Genomic DNA, 17884 nt, shown 5'->3' on the forward strand with positions numbered 1-17884 from the left:
CCTGACTCGCCCCCAGACGCTCCATCCCTGCTTGACTTTGCTGGCTTTGTTTTTATTCTTGTCTTTGAAAGCCTTTTACAATTTTTATTGATGAATTTTCTTTTCACATCGCCTTCGTTTTTAAATAAATCCCGGTCCTAGTCAGTATATCACTCAGTGCCTACTCCAGGGCCTGGCACACAGTAGGCACTTAATAAATACTTATCAATTGGTCCCTTTTAACAACTAAGTAGAGAAAAAAGCAGCTGAGTGAAAGGACTCACCAAATCAAAGTCACGTTCCAAAACGACAGTCCCTTCACGCCTGCAAAGAAAAGGGAGGGGGGAGAAAGGGAGAGATGACAGGAGGAAGGAGGAGGAAAGTACCCAGCCTAAGGTCACGCAGCAAGTGCTCATGGCTAGGAAGCTCAGTCAGAGCACTCGCACCTATTACTATACTGTCAGCACAACGCCTGGGACGTAGCTAGCTAGCTGAATGACTTGACTTGACTTGACTGTTTAAAGGCTCGTAGGTTTTGAGCTGGAAGGACCTCAGGTCATCTAGTACAACCCCCTTATTTACAGGTGGGGAAACTGAGGCCCAGAGAGGATATCAGTTGGCTGTTGTCCTTCATGCTAGAAGACCAAGTTGACATCACCGTGTTGGGGTCCAGGTACGGCGTGCAGCTGTGGCTGATCAAACCAATGGGAGCTGGGAAAGCTCTACCACCAGCTGGCACAAACCATTCACATGAACACATGGGACAGCAATGTCTCTAAAATTCTGCATCTCACGTTTTCTTTGAAACCAACAAGGCTAAACAGGACCAAAGACCTGGAGACAGGAGGACTCGGCCGGTCCCTCACAGGACTGATGAGAGAGGCTACAGGGATGTCTAGGATGCCAGACTGAGCACTGGCAGGGTCCCCCAGCCCCGGGGGTGACCCCTGCCTGGGCAGGCACCTTCCACTGGCCATCAGCCCTCTAGGGGCCTCCCAGCCCACCAGACTCCTGAGAAAGAAGCAGGGGTTGATAAAGGAGGCCAGAATTCTCCCTCTGGGCTTTCCTGGAGCTGGGCCAGGAGCTCAAGGTCACCAAGTACCTTAAGGAGAGGTGGCTCCCATCAGACAGCTGCTTCCCCATTCCCACCACTACCACCATGAAATGCCTCTCCTCCAGAGCAGGACTCAGGGGAGCTCTGCCTCCCCTCCAGGGTCAGCACCCCTGTCCCCCATCCCCTGGAATGCTAACCCCAGGTAAGAAGCCCTGGTCCTAGGGAGAACAGAAAAGCAGGAAACTCCCACAGATAATGAGTGCTGACCCCACTTCTGTTCCTACAACACAGAGCCTCAGGCAGGGGATCCCCAAGCGCAGAAGCCCAGAATGGTTCTTCCCAAACAAATGCCAGGAGCAGACCCCAGGAGGTGGACGCATCCCTGGCCTGGAATAGGCCTGCAAGAGGAGGGCTGGGAGACGGAGGGGAGGTCATTGGGGATGTTGGCCCGCAGGAGCAGTCCCCAGAACTAAGGCAACAACAAAGGACCCAACCTCACACCCCCAGGCAAAGGGCATGTATATTTACATGCATATGTGAACACATATATCACACATTCACATGCATGGGCATCCATACCTGTGCACACATAAATTCACTCATATGCATGCACAGATACATTCACACACGTGTCCCCCACACATCCATATATACACATGCACATATAACTCACATGCCCACTTATACACATGCATATACACATACACACACATGTGTTCACATATACACACACATGCCCACCTATAATACACATACATACACACACAGTCCTATTGCTCAGGGTTCCAGATCCCACCTATTACACACAGACTCACAGAGAGTTGAGCCCAATACCCCAGACTGAGTGTCTGGAGACCTGGATTCCAATCCCCTAAGGGGATGGACGAGTCCCTTCACCTCAGTGGGTTCCTTTCCTCAATCTGTAAAATGGAATAATACAGTGTGGCTTCTCCCCCTCCAGGGACTGCTAGGAGAACCAATACAAGGGACAGATGCTTCCAAAACTGTTAGGAAAGGGAGGCAGACAGTGCGCTGACTCACTGAGCATGTGTGCTCCCCAAAAGCCAGGACAGCTGCATCTGCTTCCCCAGTGTCTAATGTGGTGCCAAGCATATAGTAGGCTCTCTGAACAGTGTCATCCCCTCTCCCTTTCTCTATTCCTGGGGATGAAGCAGTGGGAAGGGGGAGGATATTTGAAAATAAAAGTTATGTAAAGAAAAGAGACCAACAAAATGTTTTAAATTCTTGCTCACTGTTTAACTTCGCCTTGGCATTTCCAGCACCCAGCACCATCACCCGCACATAATAGGTGCTCAATGGATGCTTGCTGGTTCACTGACTTTTGTCTTTGAACCCGACGCCTGGCAGAGGCTGGCATGAAGAAGGTGCTGAACATGTTTGTGGAAGGAGCAAAGGATCCATGGAGTGGTGCCCAGAGCACTGGCCTTGGAGACAGGAAAGCTCACTGGGATGTGTCCGGCCCTGAGGTAGTTAGGTAGCCTCTCTGAGCCTCAATTTCCTCACCTGAAAAATGAAGGGGTGGACTCCATGGTCCCTTCCAGCTCTCCATCTATGATTTTCTATGATCTTATCCAACCGGGGAACATGGTAGCTGACTATGGGAGAGCAAGAGAGCCAAGGGCAGGATAGGGGGGTACTTCGAGGTCCAGGCACAAGCAGATGCCGGAGGGTATTGAGGAACACTTACAAAGTCCTCTCAACAGATGTGTTGGCTTTAAAAAACACACTTTGACTAAACTCTCCTGGCAATTCCAGGGGCTTGGGCTTTTCTCCTCCCACCCTTCCAGCTTCCTCCACTCGAATATAAGCTCTCAAGGATCTAAGACAACTCCAAAAGACTCAAGATGGAAAATGCCATCCACAGCCACAGAAAGAGCTATAGTGTCAGAAGGCAGAGCGAAGCAGACGATCTGCTCTCTTTGTGTTTGATTCTTTTTTCTCATGATTCTGCTCATTCATTCTAATTCTTCCACACAATATGACTAATGTGAAAATATGCTCAATATGAATGCATATGTAGAGCCTGTATCAGACTGCATGCTGTCTTGTGGAGGGGGGAGGGAAGGAAGGGGAGAAAATTTACAACTCAAAATTTTATGGAAGCAAATGTTGAAAACCAAAAGTTAATTATTTTTTTTAAAGGACATAAGCTCTCTGAGGAGAAGAACTACTTGTCTACTTGTCTCTGTATCCCCAGTACTTAGCACAGTGCCTGGAAAACAGTAAGCACTTAATAAATGTTCACTCCACCCATCCCCATCTCTCTCTGTCCTTCTATTCTTCTCTCTGTCTCTGTCTCTCCATCCATCCATCCATCTATCCATCCATCCATCTAACCATCCATCCATCCATGTTCTCCCTGACCTAAAGAAACACAACCCAAGAAGAGACTGAGATGCCTCCATTTCTGTAGGGAGAGATAGGAAATGGGTCCTGGTCGACTCAAAATCAGAGCAGCAAACAGACCGCCCCACCCCACCCCGCCCCTCCAGAGCCCAGAGGAGCCAGGAGCAGGGTGGAGATGGGGGTGCAGACACATGGCTACAAATGCAGGCTGTGCCGGGCTCTCACTCCCTAACCTTGAATGAGTCAAACCCAGAGTTGTGCCCAGAGCACCCAGCAGGAAAGTGACAAAAGGAAACAGGATGTGCTCCCCTGAAAATGTGTGGCTAGGCTTGCCAGGAGACCTGAGCAGGGTCCAGGCTGGGCTGAGTCTCCCATCTCCCAGGACACGGATGCCAGGCAGTACCCAGGAGCACCATCCTCATGGATGACTCTAAGGCTTCCTCCTTCCTACCTTTCCCCCCAGACAACTCAAACTCTAAGCCCAGAATGTTTCTCCCCATCCACCTTTGCCCATCTTAAACCACACCCTAGCCACGGGACGCATCCCACATTGGCACCTGGGGTCCTGAGACTCAAGGGGAGGAGATGCTTTATCAGGAAATCTCAAAATATGAACTGAAAGAAACCTCAGAGGCCATTTAATCCAACCCTTTCCCTTTACAAATAAGGAAACTGAGGCACAGGGAAGTAAGAGGCAAAGCTAGATGTACTTTACATCAGCTACTCAACAACCAACTCCCTGATCAACCTGAAAGCATAAATTCCTTGAGGGGGAATTCTCTATTTGACAAGAACTCAGAAAACTGGAAAGCAGTTTGACAGAAATTACATTTAGACCAACATGCTACAACCATCTGCCACAAGACATTCAGAATGTGTAAGCCACCGGAATATGAAAAGATCACACCATCCAAGAATTAGAAGCAAACCAGACCAGGGACCTTTTATAGCTATGGTGAGGGACAGAGGCAGAGAGGGAGAGAGGCAATTAAAAAGATGAAATAAGTCATTTTGATTACATGAAATTAAGAGACTTCTGCATAAACAAGATCAATGCTGCCAGAATAAGAAAGAAAGCTATTGATAGAAGCTATCGATTGAGGGGGGAAAAAAATCTTTGCATCAAATGCATCTGAAAAGAGTCTGAAATCCAAACCATAAGGAGCACTAAGACGGGTATCTAAGACCAAAGGCGGTTCTCCAAATGCTGAGTGGCCCAAGGAAATGAAGAAACAGTCCTCGAAGGAAGATGTTCAAACTACGACCAATCGTATGAGGCTGCCTCATATCACTAATAATAAAAGAAATGCCCCTCAAAACAACCCAACAAAGCGGCAAAGGGGAAAAAAGACGGGAGCAGTCAGTGGTGGAAGGTTGTAGAAATACAGGCATACCACATAATACACTCAATAGAGCACTCAATTAGTCTAATAATTCTGGACAATAATTTGAAATTATGCTTTTTTTTAATGACTAAATTGCCCATCTTCTTTGATCCTGAGGGCAGCTAGGTAGTGCAACGGATGGAGCACTAGGTGTGGAGTCAGGAAGACCTGAGTTCAAATCCAGCTTCAGCTGCTAATCAGCCACGTGACCTTGGGCAAGTCACTCTACCTCTGTTCACCTCAGCTTCCTCTTCTGTAAAGTGCGGATAACAGCACAACAACGCAAGGCTGCTGTGAGGATCAAACGAGATAATAACTGTAAAGTGCTGAGCATGGGGCCTGGCACCCAGCAACGGCTACATAAATGTTAGCTATTATTATCATTATTAGACCCAGAGATACCACTGGAAGGCATGTACTCCAAGGAGATTAAAAGACAGAAATGTCCAGTTTGTATCAAAAATATTTACAGGAGCACCTCTGGTTGAAGCCAAGAATTGGAAATTAAATAAATGCCCATCAATTGGGGAATGACCAAACAAATCATGGTATAGGAATGTATTGGAATATTGCTGGACTGTGATAAAGAATACCAGGTGATGGGAAAATTTACTTGAACTTATTATGCAAAGTAAAACAAACAGAACTAGAAAAACAGAAAACAGGTCCAGATTAGCAGGAAAAATAAATCCTCCAAAGTGCTCATATGCATTTGAATTTGCAACGTTCGAAGTTATGACTGCATAAAACATGGTCACTGGTTCCAACCCAACAGAAACACACAGCACATATTTAAGCAATGCCAACTCTAGGGGATTCTTGTCTGCACTAATTGAGACCTAGCAGCATGTTCTGCTACAAGATGTAATATATATGATGTATATGACCACAATCATGAAAACAGAAGAGTAAGAAGAAAAATTAGAGGCTGTGTAATTATAATGACCAAGGTTGGCCCCAAAAAAGAAATATAAAAAGGCACCCCACCCCCTCCCTCTCTACAGAGGTGGGGAACGGTGGGTTGGGAGAGTAGAATATACTGCAAGAACAGATTTATGGGTTCATTTGCTTGAACTGAAATTTTGATTTATTCATCATAAAAGATGGCTCTCTGGGTGGGAGATAAGGGATATATTAAAAAATGAATTAAAAATAAATTTAACCTCACCAACCAGTCTCAACCCCCAACCCAAACAAGAGCACCCAAGTAGCCGCCTTGGCCCACAACAGTCACACCACTGTCAGTGGATATGCTGAGAAGTGGGGTAAGGTGGAAATGACGCAGAAGCCAAGGGACCAGTCAAGCCCAACCAAAGTCACTTACTGAATGTGGCCGGGCGATCTGGACCGGGTAAGAAATGGCATGGGGAGGGTAGCGGGGCTCCGAGGATCTCCAGGTCTGCGTCACGGGCTGGGCTGAGCCAGACATAGTGACAGGAGGCACGGGGACCACGTCTGCCCCTCTCCTGGTCTCTTGTTCTCTCTCAATCTCTGTCTGGGATTCACGAAGATCTCCACGTCATCCGTGCACCTCCCTGGTCACATGACACCTGTGGAGGACAGGAAAGGTAAGAGGCAGGTTGAATACAGTGCTGACCATGGCTCAGGAACCCTGACACACAGCCCCCTACCCCCACACCTAGAGCTGGTCAAGAGTGAATGACTTTTATTCCTCAAGATCATTCAATCAGTAAGAAAATCAACCAGCATTTACTAAGTACCTATAAGATGCCAGGCACTGTGCTAGGCCCTGGGGACACAGAGGAAACTGTCCCTGCCCTTGAGGAGCTTACAACCTAAGAGAGAGAGAAAGGGGACAGCCACCAAGTCCCAACTCATGAAGGGAAACTGGAACCTACTCTCCCTCCCTGCACACACCTGTCATCAGAGTCCTCCCCAGGCTTTCCTGCACACCCTGCCCATTCCCTGAAGTCTACTCTACACCCAAATCCTGCTAGTACTCCCCCACCAGAAAGAATTAGGAACAGTCATCTCTTGAGAGAAAAGAGATGCTTGTCCAAGGGTAGGACATGCAGGAAGCCAGGGGTCAGCAAGGGGACTGTCTCTTATGTTGGCCCTTCTTCCAGCAGTGAAGGCCCCACCTCTCCCACTCCCTCCTCTTTCCCTTCCCCCATCTACTGCCCCCTCCCCACCCAGACATCACCTGATGTTCAGCCTACCATGAGCACAGGGCCCTCTAGGGCCCAGCCAGGGGCTTTCCAAAGTATTAGGACAAAGGTCAGTGTAGTGACAGACAAGTCTGGGAGGTTGACAGCCACAGAACTTTATTCTCCTGAGTCCATAGACCAGGCCCTGGAAAGACCCCAGGGTTAACAGTCAGCCTCCTCTCTACTTGCTGGGCAGCCCCTCAGCAGGTCTGAGGTAAAAGGGGGAACAGGGAGTCAGACATTTGAGAGGCAGGACATCAGACCAGCTGAGAACCTAATGGAGAGAAAACTGTTTTGGCTCCAGGTGATCCTCAATGTTTTCAGACCCAGGTGACAAGAGGAACTATGAACATATATATGGTGCTTTCAGGTGTGCCAAGCCCCTCCCCCTCTATTATCCCATCTAACCTTCACAACAAGGTGGGGGGTGGGGGGAGGTAACTGAGGTTGAGAAAGATTGAGTGACTTGCCCACAGTAACACATGAACACCAGAAACAAGCTCTGACCCCTAGTCTTCCTAACTCCAAGTCCAACAGTCCACCCACCAAGCCATGCCTTCTCTCTAACAGGAATCCCAAGACACTGACATTTCTCACTCCAAACTCCAACCCCCAAGAAGGACCAAGGAAACCAGGAAGCCCACAGGCTGACCTCGGCCATAAGCCCAAAACTAGGTGGCTGTCTGATACAGCTGGGGAGAAGGAAAGAGTGGAGAATGGGGAGGAGAGGAGAGACGAGAAAGGGGAAGTGCAATGGAGCACACGCAGGTGCACACACGCAATACTTCAGAAGGCAATGAACACCTCCAGTGTACCTGGGCACTAGGGAGGTGGCTAGGGGCAGAGGCCACACGGGTCAGTGGGAAGGCAAGCAGTGTGCTTCGAGGTCCGATGAGTGCTTGATCTGGGACCAAAAGGCCTCAGGCTGGAGTCACAGGAGCCTCAGGGACCATCCAGTACACTCACTTTACAAATAAGGGAACCGAGGCCCAAAGGTAAGTGATCTGCCCAAGGATGCATGTTGCAGGCAGAGTTCAGGCCCCCTCACTTATCATATGTGGTTCTGAGTATATCACTTCACCTTCTGAGTCATCCATTTCCTTCCATGCACACATATCTACAGAAGTCCCTCTGCCAAGAGGGTGACATCTCGAGGGCAAGGGCTGCTTGGTTGTGCCTTTCCAGTCACAGCTCTTAGCACCACCCAGTTCACAGTAGTCACTTAATAAATGCTTTTTAAACTGGAAGAGATTGGACCTGTGACTTCACTGATAGAGAACTTAAGAAAACTCTCTTAGCAAGGCAAGTCAGCACCTTGTCTGAGACTCAGAGCCCTAGGCGGGGTGCTAAGGTTAGCCAGCCCTATCCATTAAACCACACAGCCTCTTTATACAGGAGTAGGGAGGCCAAAAAAGGAGGTTAGTCTAAACTACTCTTATCTCTTATCATTCTAACCCTATGAACCTAATAAAAGAAAGGCCCCCTTCGATTTCCTCTTACTGGACAGGTTTGCTGGCTACCAAAGCTAGTAGATACAAAAGAAAGGCCCGAAGTCTCGCTGGGTCCCAGCAGCAGGGAAATGCTGGGAGATCCTTTCCCCACCTCAGTAAAACAAGTGTGTTACGCTAAAAGATCTCAGTTTGCTCCAGCTCAATGATTATTAAATTTTCAGTGTGAGCTTTTACACCTCAGAAATCAGCCAATGCTACAAATCAACACTTGACTTACTGTTCTGTGGATTGTCTAGACTTAAGAAATTGGTGGAGAAAATAGGAACGAGGAAGATTAAATTTAAAAGTCCACCAAGTGTACTTTATCCCCCCTAGAGAGCCAAGTATTAAACATTTACCACCCTCCCACCTCTCACAATATATCTCTGATTCGACAACCAAATGTCCCCAAGAAGCCAGCTCCCTCTCTGCCTCCCCTCTGGAGTCAGGAGATACAGGGTGACTGTTCCTAGAAAGATCACGGCTCTAAAGCTGGAAGTCATGTGATTCAGCCCTTCATTTTCAAGACAAGGATCCCAAAGTTTAAAGGACTTGCTGCCCACAACCCTGCCCAAAAGTCAGTGCCTGTGATCCCTGTTACGAGGGGAGGCCAAGGCTGACAGGAGGCTTGAACCCAGGGGACCTGAGTCGCAGTAGGCTAAGCATCATTGGCCAATCACACACGAAACGTTCACACTATCTCAGAGAGGGTAGGGAATAACTTGGTGAGCCCCCAAGCTGCCTAAAGAAGATGAGCCAGCTCAAGTCAGAAACAGAGCAGATCAAAGCTCCCAAGCGTGGACCAATCGTGGGATCTGGGCAAGAGAGGCCACTGCATTTCCAGCCTGAATGAGACGGGGAGGCAGGGCCTTGGGGAGATCCAGCAAGACAGAGGACTAGAGAATCTAGGTGCAGTCATTCTTGGCCCACCCTAAGCAGGTAGTAGAGATGAGTAGCATAATCTTTCATAGGCTCAACCAATCCATCAGTAATAAGCATTCCTACCGTGTGAGAGCCAGGGAGACGAGCAGGGCACTCTTGTAGACCCAACAAATGCAAAAACCAAAAACCAAAAGCAAAGGAAATATCCATGCAGGAAGTGTATACAGAACACAAAGTAATTTGGGGGTTTTCCTATTACAAGAGATCAGTTTATCCAACTCTCTCCTTTCAGAGATGGAAAGACTGAGGCCCTGAGAGGTGCTGGGGTCAGTAGTTTGGAGCTGGAAGGAACCTCCAAGGCCATCCAGCTGCAGCAATCCCTTTGTTATACGAGGAGGGAAACTGAAGCCCAGAGGAGGGAAGGCAGGAGCACGCAGCCAGGCACAAAAGGGAGCTAGGATCTGAATCCAGGGTTAACCATGCCACCATGCCTCCCCCAAGTCAGCTCCTAACATCTTCCTTCCTGTTTAAATGCCCTGGTCACTAGTTAGTAAGAACTGCAAGAGCTAATTAACATCACCCCCAGGTCTGCACCAACCCCTCCCTCCAAAGCCGAAGAGGAGAGAAGCAGTTACATGAACTTCCCACCACCCCGCACTGTTTCAGAAGCGCTGCAGGCCATTTCGAAATGCTATTCATGCTGCTTAATTTTAAAGTTTCGTAACCCAGGCCAAAAAAAAAAAAAAAAAGGTCAGATTTATCCATGGCTGTTTCTAACTTCCTTTTCCCCACTGAAATTCCAGAGGGACAAATCATCTAATCCAGAAACCCAGGCCTTCCTGCACTCAGGTTCCCTCCAAACCACCTCTGCAAACCCCCATCTCTTTTCCCACTGCCTGATCCAGATCCGGCCAGCCCGAGGTGCTTCACACGGTCCAAACTGGCAGTGGCTCCCCCAGTCTGAGCCTCGTCATGGGCAAACGCCAGAGCCACAGTCAAGTTTCCCAGAAGGGAAGAAAGGACAGTCTCCCCCACCTGCCATAAGCAAAGAATCCCATCTCAGGACTGGCCCCCTTTCAAGAGGCCCCTGTGGCAGGACTCCAGATCCCTGGTGGCCCCACAGACTGCAAGGCTTAATATCCTCACAGACATGCTCATTAATAAACTCAATTTCCTTCTCTAACCGAAGCAAGACTTTTTGTTAAGGCCTCATTTTGTCTTACTGGTGTGGTTTGGAGTTAGGAGAACAGAGGCTAATGTCCATTCTGTTTTTAGGAGATGGGCAGGTGGTGAGAAGAGGGGAGAGTCCCTCAGGGTAAAAGACCCACAAATAATCTTATTATCTGCTCATGCTTTGTCCAAACTTCAGTGGAAAGACTAGGAGCAGCAGTGGGGTGGGTAGGGCACTGAATGTGGAATCAGGAAAATGGGTTCAAATCCTGACTCTTATTTACTAAAGGCAAGTCCCTTCCACCACAGAGGGAGAGTTGGGGACACACTGGCTACTAGGGCCTCTTCTGGCTCTAAATGCTGACTGATAATAGCAAGGAGGACGGTAGACATGATAACGGCATGACGCATGATTGGCTTCTCTATACAGGTAATACTCGATTCAGTCTTGGGTCTACAGCATCTGTGTGGGGGGAAGGAATCACCAGCAGTATCAAGAACATTGTTATTTATTGTCTTAGTTCAAGTAGCAGTAGTAGTGGTAGTAGTGGTGGTGGTGGTAGAGGTAGTAGTAGCAGTGGTGGTAGTAGTGGTAATAGTGGTAGTAGTGGTAGTAGTAGTAGCAGTGGTGGTAGTGGTGGTAGTAGTGGTAGTAGTGGTAGTAGTAGCAGCAGTGGTGGTAGTAGTGGTAGTAGTAGTAGCAGTGGTGGTAGTGGTGGTAGCAGTGGTAGTAGTAGTAGCAGTGGTGGTAGTGGTGGTAGTAGTGGTAGTAGTGGTAGTAGTAGCAGCAGTGGTGGTAGTAGTGGTAGTAGTAGTAGCAGTGGTGGTAGTGGTGGTAGCAGTGGTAGTAGTAGTAGCAGTGGTGGTAGTGGTGGTAGTAGTGGTAGTAGTAGCAGCAGTGGTGGTAGTAGTGGTAATAGTGGTAGTAGTAGTAGTAGTAGTAGCAGTGGTAGTAGTAGCAGTGGTGGTAGTGGTGGTAGTGGTGGTAGTAGTGGTAGTAGTAGCAGTAGTAGTAGCAGTGGTGGTACTGGTGGTAGTAGTGGTAGTAGCAGTGGTGGTAGTAGTGGTAGTAGTAGCAGTAGTAGTAGTAGCAGTGGTGGTAGTGGTGGTAGTAGTGGTAGTAGTAGCAGTAGTAGTAGTAGTAGTAGCAGTGGTGGTAGTGGTGGTAGTAGTGGTAGTAGTAGTAGTAGCAGTGGTGGTAGTGGTGGTAGTAGTGGTAGTAGTAGTAGTAGTAGCAGTGGTGGTAGTGGTGGTAGTAGTGGTAGTAGTAGTAGTAGCAGTGGTGGTAGTGGTGGTAGTAGTGGTAGTAGTAGTAGTAGCAGTGGTGGTAGTGGTGGTAGTAGTGGTAGTAGTAGTAGTAGTAGCAGTGGTGGTAGTGGTGGTAGTGGTGGTAGTAGTAGCAGTAGTAGTAGTAGTAGTAGCAGTGGTGGTAGTAGTGGTAGTAGTAGTAGTAGTAGCAGTGGTGGTAGTGGTGGTAGTAGTGGTAGTAGTAGTAGTAGCAGTGGTGGTAGTGGTGATAGTGGTGGTAGTAGTAGCAGTAGTAGTAGTAGTAGTAGCAGTGGTGGTAGTAGTGGTAGTAGTGGTAGTAGTAGTAGTAGTAGTAGCAGTGGCAGTAGTAGCAGTGGTGGTAGTGGTGGTAGTGGTGGTAGTAGTGGTAGTAGTAGCAGTAGTAGTAGCAGTGGTGGTACTGGTGGTAGTAGTGGTAGTAGTAGTAGTAGCAGTGGTGGTAGTGGTGGTAGTAGTGGTAGTAGTAGTAGTAGCAGTGGTGGTAGTGGTGGTAGTAGTGGTAGTAGTAGTAGTAGTAGCAGTGGTGGTAGTGGTGGTAGTGGTGGTAGTAGTAGCAGTAGTAGTAGTAGTAGTAGCAGTGGTGGTAGTAGTGGTAGTAGTGGTAGTAGTAGTAGTAGTAGTAGCAGTGGTGGTAGTGGTGGTAGTAGTGGTAGTAGTAGTAGTAGCAGTGGTGGTAGTGGTGATAGTGGTGGTAGTAGTAGCAGTAGTAGTAGTAGTAGTAGCAGTGGTGGTAGTAGTGGTAGTAGTGGTAGTAGTAGCAGTAGTAGTAGTAGTAGTAGCAGTGGTGGTAGTGGTGGTAGTAGTGGTAGTAGTAGTAGCAGTAGTAGCAGTGGTGGTAGTAGTGGTAGTAGTGGTGGTAGTAGTAGTAGTAGTAGCAGCAGTGGTGGTAGTGGTGGTAGTGGTGGTAGTAGTAGTAGTAGCAGTGGTGGTAGTGGTGATAGTGGTGGTAGTAGTAGCAGTAGTAGTAGTAGTAGTAGCAGTGGTGGTAGTAGTGGTAGTAGTGGTAGTAGTAGTAGCAGTAGTAGCAGTGGTGGTAGTAGTGGTAGTAGTGGTAGTAGTAGTAGCAGTGGTGGTAGTAGTGGTAGTAGTGGTAGTAGTAGTAGTAGTAGTAGCAGTGGTGGTAGTGGTGGTAGTGGTGGTAGTAGTAGTAGTAGCAGTGGTGGTAGTGGTGATAGTGGTGGTAGTAGTAGCAGTAGTAGTAGTAGTAGTAGCAGTGGTGGTAGTAGTGGTAGTAGTGGTAGTAGTAGTAGCAGTAGTAGCAGTGGTGGTAGTAGTGGTAGTAGTGGTAGTAGTAGCAGTAGTAGTAGTAGTAGTAGCAGTGGTGGTAGTGGTGGTAGTAGTGGTAGTAGTAGTAGCAGTAGTAGCAGTGGTGGTAGTAGTGGTAGTAGTGGTGGTAGTAGTAGTAGTAGTAGCAGTGGTGGTAGTAGTGGTACTGGTGGTAGTAGTAGCAGTAGTAGTAGTAGTAGTAGCAGTGGTGGTAGTGGTGGTAGTAGTGGTAGTAGTAGTAGCAGTAGTAGCAGTGGTGGTAGTAGTGGTAGCAGTGGTGGTAGTAGTGGTACTGGTGGTAGTAGTAGTAGTAGCAGTGGTGGTAGTAGTGGTGGTAGTGGTGGTAGTAGTAGTAGTAGCAGTGGTGGTAGTAGTGGTAGTAGTGGTAGTAGTAGCAGTAGTAGCAGTAGTAGCAGTGGTGGTAGTGGTGGTAGTAGTGGTAGTAGTAGTAGCAGTAGTAGCAGTGGTGGTAGTGGTGATAGTGGTGGTAGTAGTAGCAGTAGTAGTAGTAGTAGTAGCAGTGGTGGTAGTAGTGGTAGTAGTGGTGGTAGTAGTAGTAGTAGTAGCAGTGGTGGTAGTAGTGGTAGTAGTAGTAGCAGTAGTAGCAGTGGTGGTAGTAGTGGTAGTAGTGGTGGTAGTAGTAGTAGTAGTAGCAGTGGTGGTAGTGGTAGTAGTGGTGGTAGTAGTAGTAGTAGTAGCAGTGGTGGTAGTAGTGGTACTGGTGGTAGTAGTAGTAGCAGTGGTGGTAGTAGTGGTGGTAGTGGTGGTAGTAGTAGTAGCAGTGGTGGTAGTAGTGGTAGTAGTGGTAGTAGTAGCAGTAGTAGCAGTAGTAGCAGTGGTGGTAGTGGTGGTACTGGTGGTAGTAGTAGTAGTAGCAGTGGTGGTAGTAGTAGCAGTAGTAGTAGTAGTAGTAGCAGTGGTGGTAGTGGTGGTAGTAGTGGTAGTAGTAGTAGCAGTAGTAGCAGTGGTGGTAGTAGTAGTAGCAGTGGTGGTAGTGGTGGTAGTGGTGGTAGTAGTAGTAGTAGCAGTGGTGGTAGTGGTGATAGTGGTGGTAGTAGTAGCAGTAGTAGTAGTAGTAGTAGCAGTGGTGGTAGTAGTGGTAGTAGTAGTAGTAGTAGTAGCAGTGGTGGTAGTGGTGGTAGTAGTGGTAGTAGTAGTAGCAGTAGTAGCAGTGGTGGTAGTGGTGATAGTGGTGGTAGTAGTAGCAGTAGTAGTAGTAGTAGTAGCAGTGGTGGTAGTAGTGGTAGTAGTGGTGGTAGTAGTAGTAGTAGTAGCAGTGGTGGTAGTAGTGGTAGTAGTAGTAGCAGTAGTAGCAGTGGTGGTAGTAGTGGTAGTAGTGGTGGTAGTAGTAGTAGTAGTAGCAGTGGTGGTAGTGGTAGTAGTGGTGGTAGTAGTAGTAGTAGTAGCAGTGGTGGTAGTAGTGGTACTGGTGGTAGTAGTAGTAGCAGTGGTGGTAGTAGTGGTGGTAGTGGTGGTAGTAGTAGTAGCAGTGGTGGTAGTAGTGGTAGTAGTGGTAGTAGTAGCAGTAGTAGCAGTAGTAGCAGTGGTGGTAGTGGTGGTACTGGTGGTAGTAGTAGTAGTAGCAGTGGTGGTAGTAGTGGTAGTAGTGGTAGTAGTAGTAGCAGTAGTAGCAGTGGTGGTAGTAGTGGTAGTAGTGGTGGTAGTAGTAGTAGTAGTAGCAGTGGTGGTAGTGGTAATAGTGGTGGTAGTAGTAGTAGTAGCAGTGGTGGTAGTAGTGGTAGTAGTGGTAGTAGTAGCAGTAGTAGCAGTAGTAGCAGTGGTGGTAGTGGTGGTAGTAGTGGTAGTAGTAGTAGCAGTAGTAGCAGTGGTGGTAGTAGTGGTAGTGGTGGTAGTAGTAGTAGTAGCAGTGGTGGTAGTAGTGGTAGTGGTGGTAGTAGTAGCAGTAGTAGTAGTAGTAGTAGCAGTGGTGGTAGTGGTGGTAGTAGTGGTAGTAGTAGTAGTAGCAGTGGTGGTAGTAGTGGTAGTGGTGGTAGTAGTAGCAGTAGTAGTAGCAGTAGTAGCAGTGGTGGTAGTGGTGGTACTGGTGGTAGTAGTAGTAGTAGCAGTGGTGGTAGTAGTGGTAGTAGTGGTAGTAGTAGTAGCAGTAGTAGCAGTGGTGGCAGTAGTGGTAGTAGTGGTGGTAGTAGTAGTAGTAGTAGCAGTGGTGGTAGTGGTAATAGTGGTGGTAGTAGTAGTAGTAGCAGTGGTGGTAGTAGTGGTAGTAGTGGTAGTAGTAGCAGTAGTAGCAGTAGTAGCAGTGGTGGTAGTGGTGGTAGTAGTGGTAGTAGTAGTAGCAGTAGTAGCAGTGGTGGTAGTAGTGGTAGTGGTGGTAGTAGTAGTAGTAGCAGTGGTGGTAGTAGTGGTAGTGGTGGTAGTAGTAGCAGTAGTAGTAGTAGTAGTAGCAGTGGTGGTAGTGGTGGTAGTAGTGGTAGTAGTAGTAGCAGTAGTAGTAGTAGCACTGGTGGTAGTGGTGGTGGTGGTGATTGTGGTGGTAGTAGCGGGAGTGGTGGTAGTGGTGGTAGTAGTGGTAGTAGTAGTAGCAGTAGTAGCAGTGGTGGTAGTGGTGGTAGTAGTGGTAGTGGTGGTAGTAGTAGCAGTAGTAGTAGTAGTAGTAGCAGTGGTGGTAGTGGTGGTAGTAGTAGCACTGGTGGTAGTGGTGGTGGTGGTAGCAGTGGTAGTAGTAGTAGCAGTGGTGGTAGTGGTGGTAGCAGTGGTAGTAGTAGTAGCAGTAGTAGTAGTAGCACTGGTGGTAGTGGTGGTGGTGGTGATTGTGGTGGTAGTAGCAGGAGTGGGAGGAGTGGGAGGAGGGGGAGGAGGAGGAGGAGGAGGAGTGGTAAACAGCAATAACAACAGTAACAGTAGCAGCCAACAGCGACGCAGCCCTACTGTGCGCCAGGCACTGTGCTAAATGCTTTACCGTCATTACCTCATCTGACCCTCACAACCATCCTGCAAGGCAGGGGTTATCATTGTCTCCATTTACAGATGAGGAAGGTAGGCAGAGGCTAAGTGACTTGACTAGGGTCACTCAGCCAGCGTCTGCAGCTGGATTTAAACTCAGGCCTTCTTGACCTGAGTCTTGACCCCAACCCACTGGGCCACCTTAACAGCTGCCATTAACACTGTGCTTTGAGATTTGCCAATCTCTCATTCGAGGCTGCCAACAGTTGTGTGAGGAAGGTCAATACGTGCATGCAGAAGCATTTATGAAGCACCAGGCACTAGGGTAAGCTGACCCCTCTACCTCTGACAAAGGAAGAAAGTGAGCTTCCCAGAGATGGAGCAGAGGGGGCATGGAACGCGCCAGCTTCTGCTCCTTGGGCAGTTACCCAACCCCAGGGCCTCCGCTTCCTCGTCCCTGCAGGGCGAGGTGGCCTCCAAGATCCTGTCCAGGCACGCGCTTCTGAGCTGAGGGGAGACTCAGCTCAGGTCAGCCCCTCCATGGTTACTTTTTTCACTTCCTTCACTCCTTGAGGTTGGCACAAGCTGGTGTCTTAATTCTGATTTCCAAAACAGAGATAAACAAGTAGACTAAGGCTGCCCATGGACAGCATTTTGCCAAAAGCACATTCCTTAACTTGCTGGAGATTACCCCCACGCTACAGATGAGAAGGGGTCTTAAACAAAGCACCATGTGACCCAGCTCTGATCCTGGACAAGGCGGGTGAGGAGTGAGGAGTTCCACTGCAACAAAACTAGTTTTCCATCTTCATTGTGAACCACAGCCAAGACCTGCCACCATATACCATCCCCCAAGCGGCTTTTTGCCAGACCAGGCTGCTTCTCATGGGACAGCAGGCCCAGGGAGGCAGACAGTCCACATCTCTCCACCTTGCTCTGACACAAGAGGAGACTGAGGCTGGGTGGAGTTCAGGGCCTGGATCTACATCACTACTCTGAGGCTGGCCTAGACCCCACATCTTCAACCTGACCTGGAATCCAGAGGGACCATCATTCGATTCTTGCTGACGGTGGAGGGGAGCCCCAGGGTCCTCCAAGGTCAGGCCTGAACTAGCCTGGAGGGGCTGTGCCCTCTCACTGGGGGAAGCCCTTCCTCCCTGCCTGGCTATAAATGATGGGATCTCCTCTGGGACTGCCCAGATGTAGGAGGGAGACCAAGGCAGCCCCTGCCCCAGATGCCCAGAGAAGGGCATGGGCGGGTCACACTACTGATTAAAGGAAAAGCAAACCAAGCCAAAGGAGGATGCAGAGACCCAAAGAGGTGAGCTGGCTGCCCAGGATCTCCCCAACGAGCACGCACCACATGCCCACTCTGTGCCAGACACCATGCCTGGCCCTGGGCATACGAGGACTACACAAAAGGGTCAGTGCCAACTCTTAAGAAGCTCCTGTCATAGCAGGGGAGACACCAGGTACACACAAGTCCAGGGTAACTGTGCCATTAGGGAGATGGCACTAGGAGTTCTGAGAAGGGGGAGCCTAGGCTGACTATGAGGCACAAGGGAAGAGGGCCTGCCTTCCAGACATGAGACTGTCAGATGGCCTGGTTCCTCTGGGCAAAGGCCTGGAGATGGGAAAGGAGAACAAGACCAGCCCTAGCCTCTCTCCTGAGCTCTAGTACCACATCAACATGTGTCTACTGGAAATTTCCAGCTGGAGCCGCAAAGGCATCTCAGACAACAGGTCCTGACTTCCCTTCCACATCTCTCACCTGGATGATTCCAAACGCCTTCCCATCAGGTCACCCTCCCTTTCCCCCACCCCCAGCCCAGGTGTTATGGTCTGGCTCCATCACACTCTTACTCAACAAACATCAGTGGCTCCCTATTACCTTCAGGATCAAGTAAGAACGCCTTTGGCATTTAAAGGGCTTCC

General features: G+C 48.8%; 1 protein-coding gene across 11 annotated transcripts in view; it reads right to left on the reverse strand.

The window, feature by feature from the left end:
* Positions 1–17884, reverse strand: part of NCOR2 (nuclear receptor corepressor 2) — a 359203-nt gene that overhangs the window by 252172 nt on the left and 89147 nt on the right. For all 11 annotated transcript variants that reach the window (XM_072600693.1, XM_072600695.1, XM_072600694.1 and 8 more), the window contains exon 2: positions 6110–6335. In XM_072600693.1, the coding sequence (XP_072456794.1) occupies positions 6110–6214 (105 nt within the window). In that variant the 5' untranslated portion in view covers positions 6215–6335. The remainder of the gene's footprint in view (positions 1–6109; positions 6336–17884) is intronic.

This window comes from Notamacropus eugenii, chromosome 4 (genome assembly GCF_028372415.1).
Source record: "Notamacropus eugenii isolate mMacEug1 chromosome 4, mMacEug1.pri_v2, whole genome shotgun sequence".
Taxonomy (NCBI): domain Eukaryota; kingdom Metazoa; phylum Chordata; class Mammalia; order Diprotodontia; family Macropodidae; genus Notamacropus; species Notamacropus eugenii.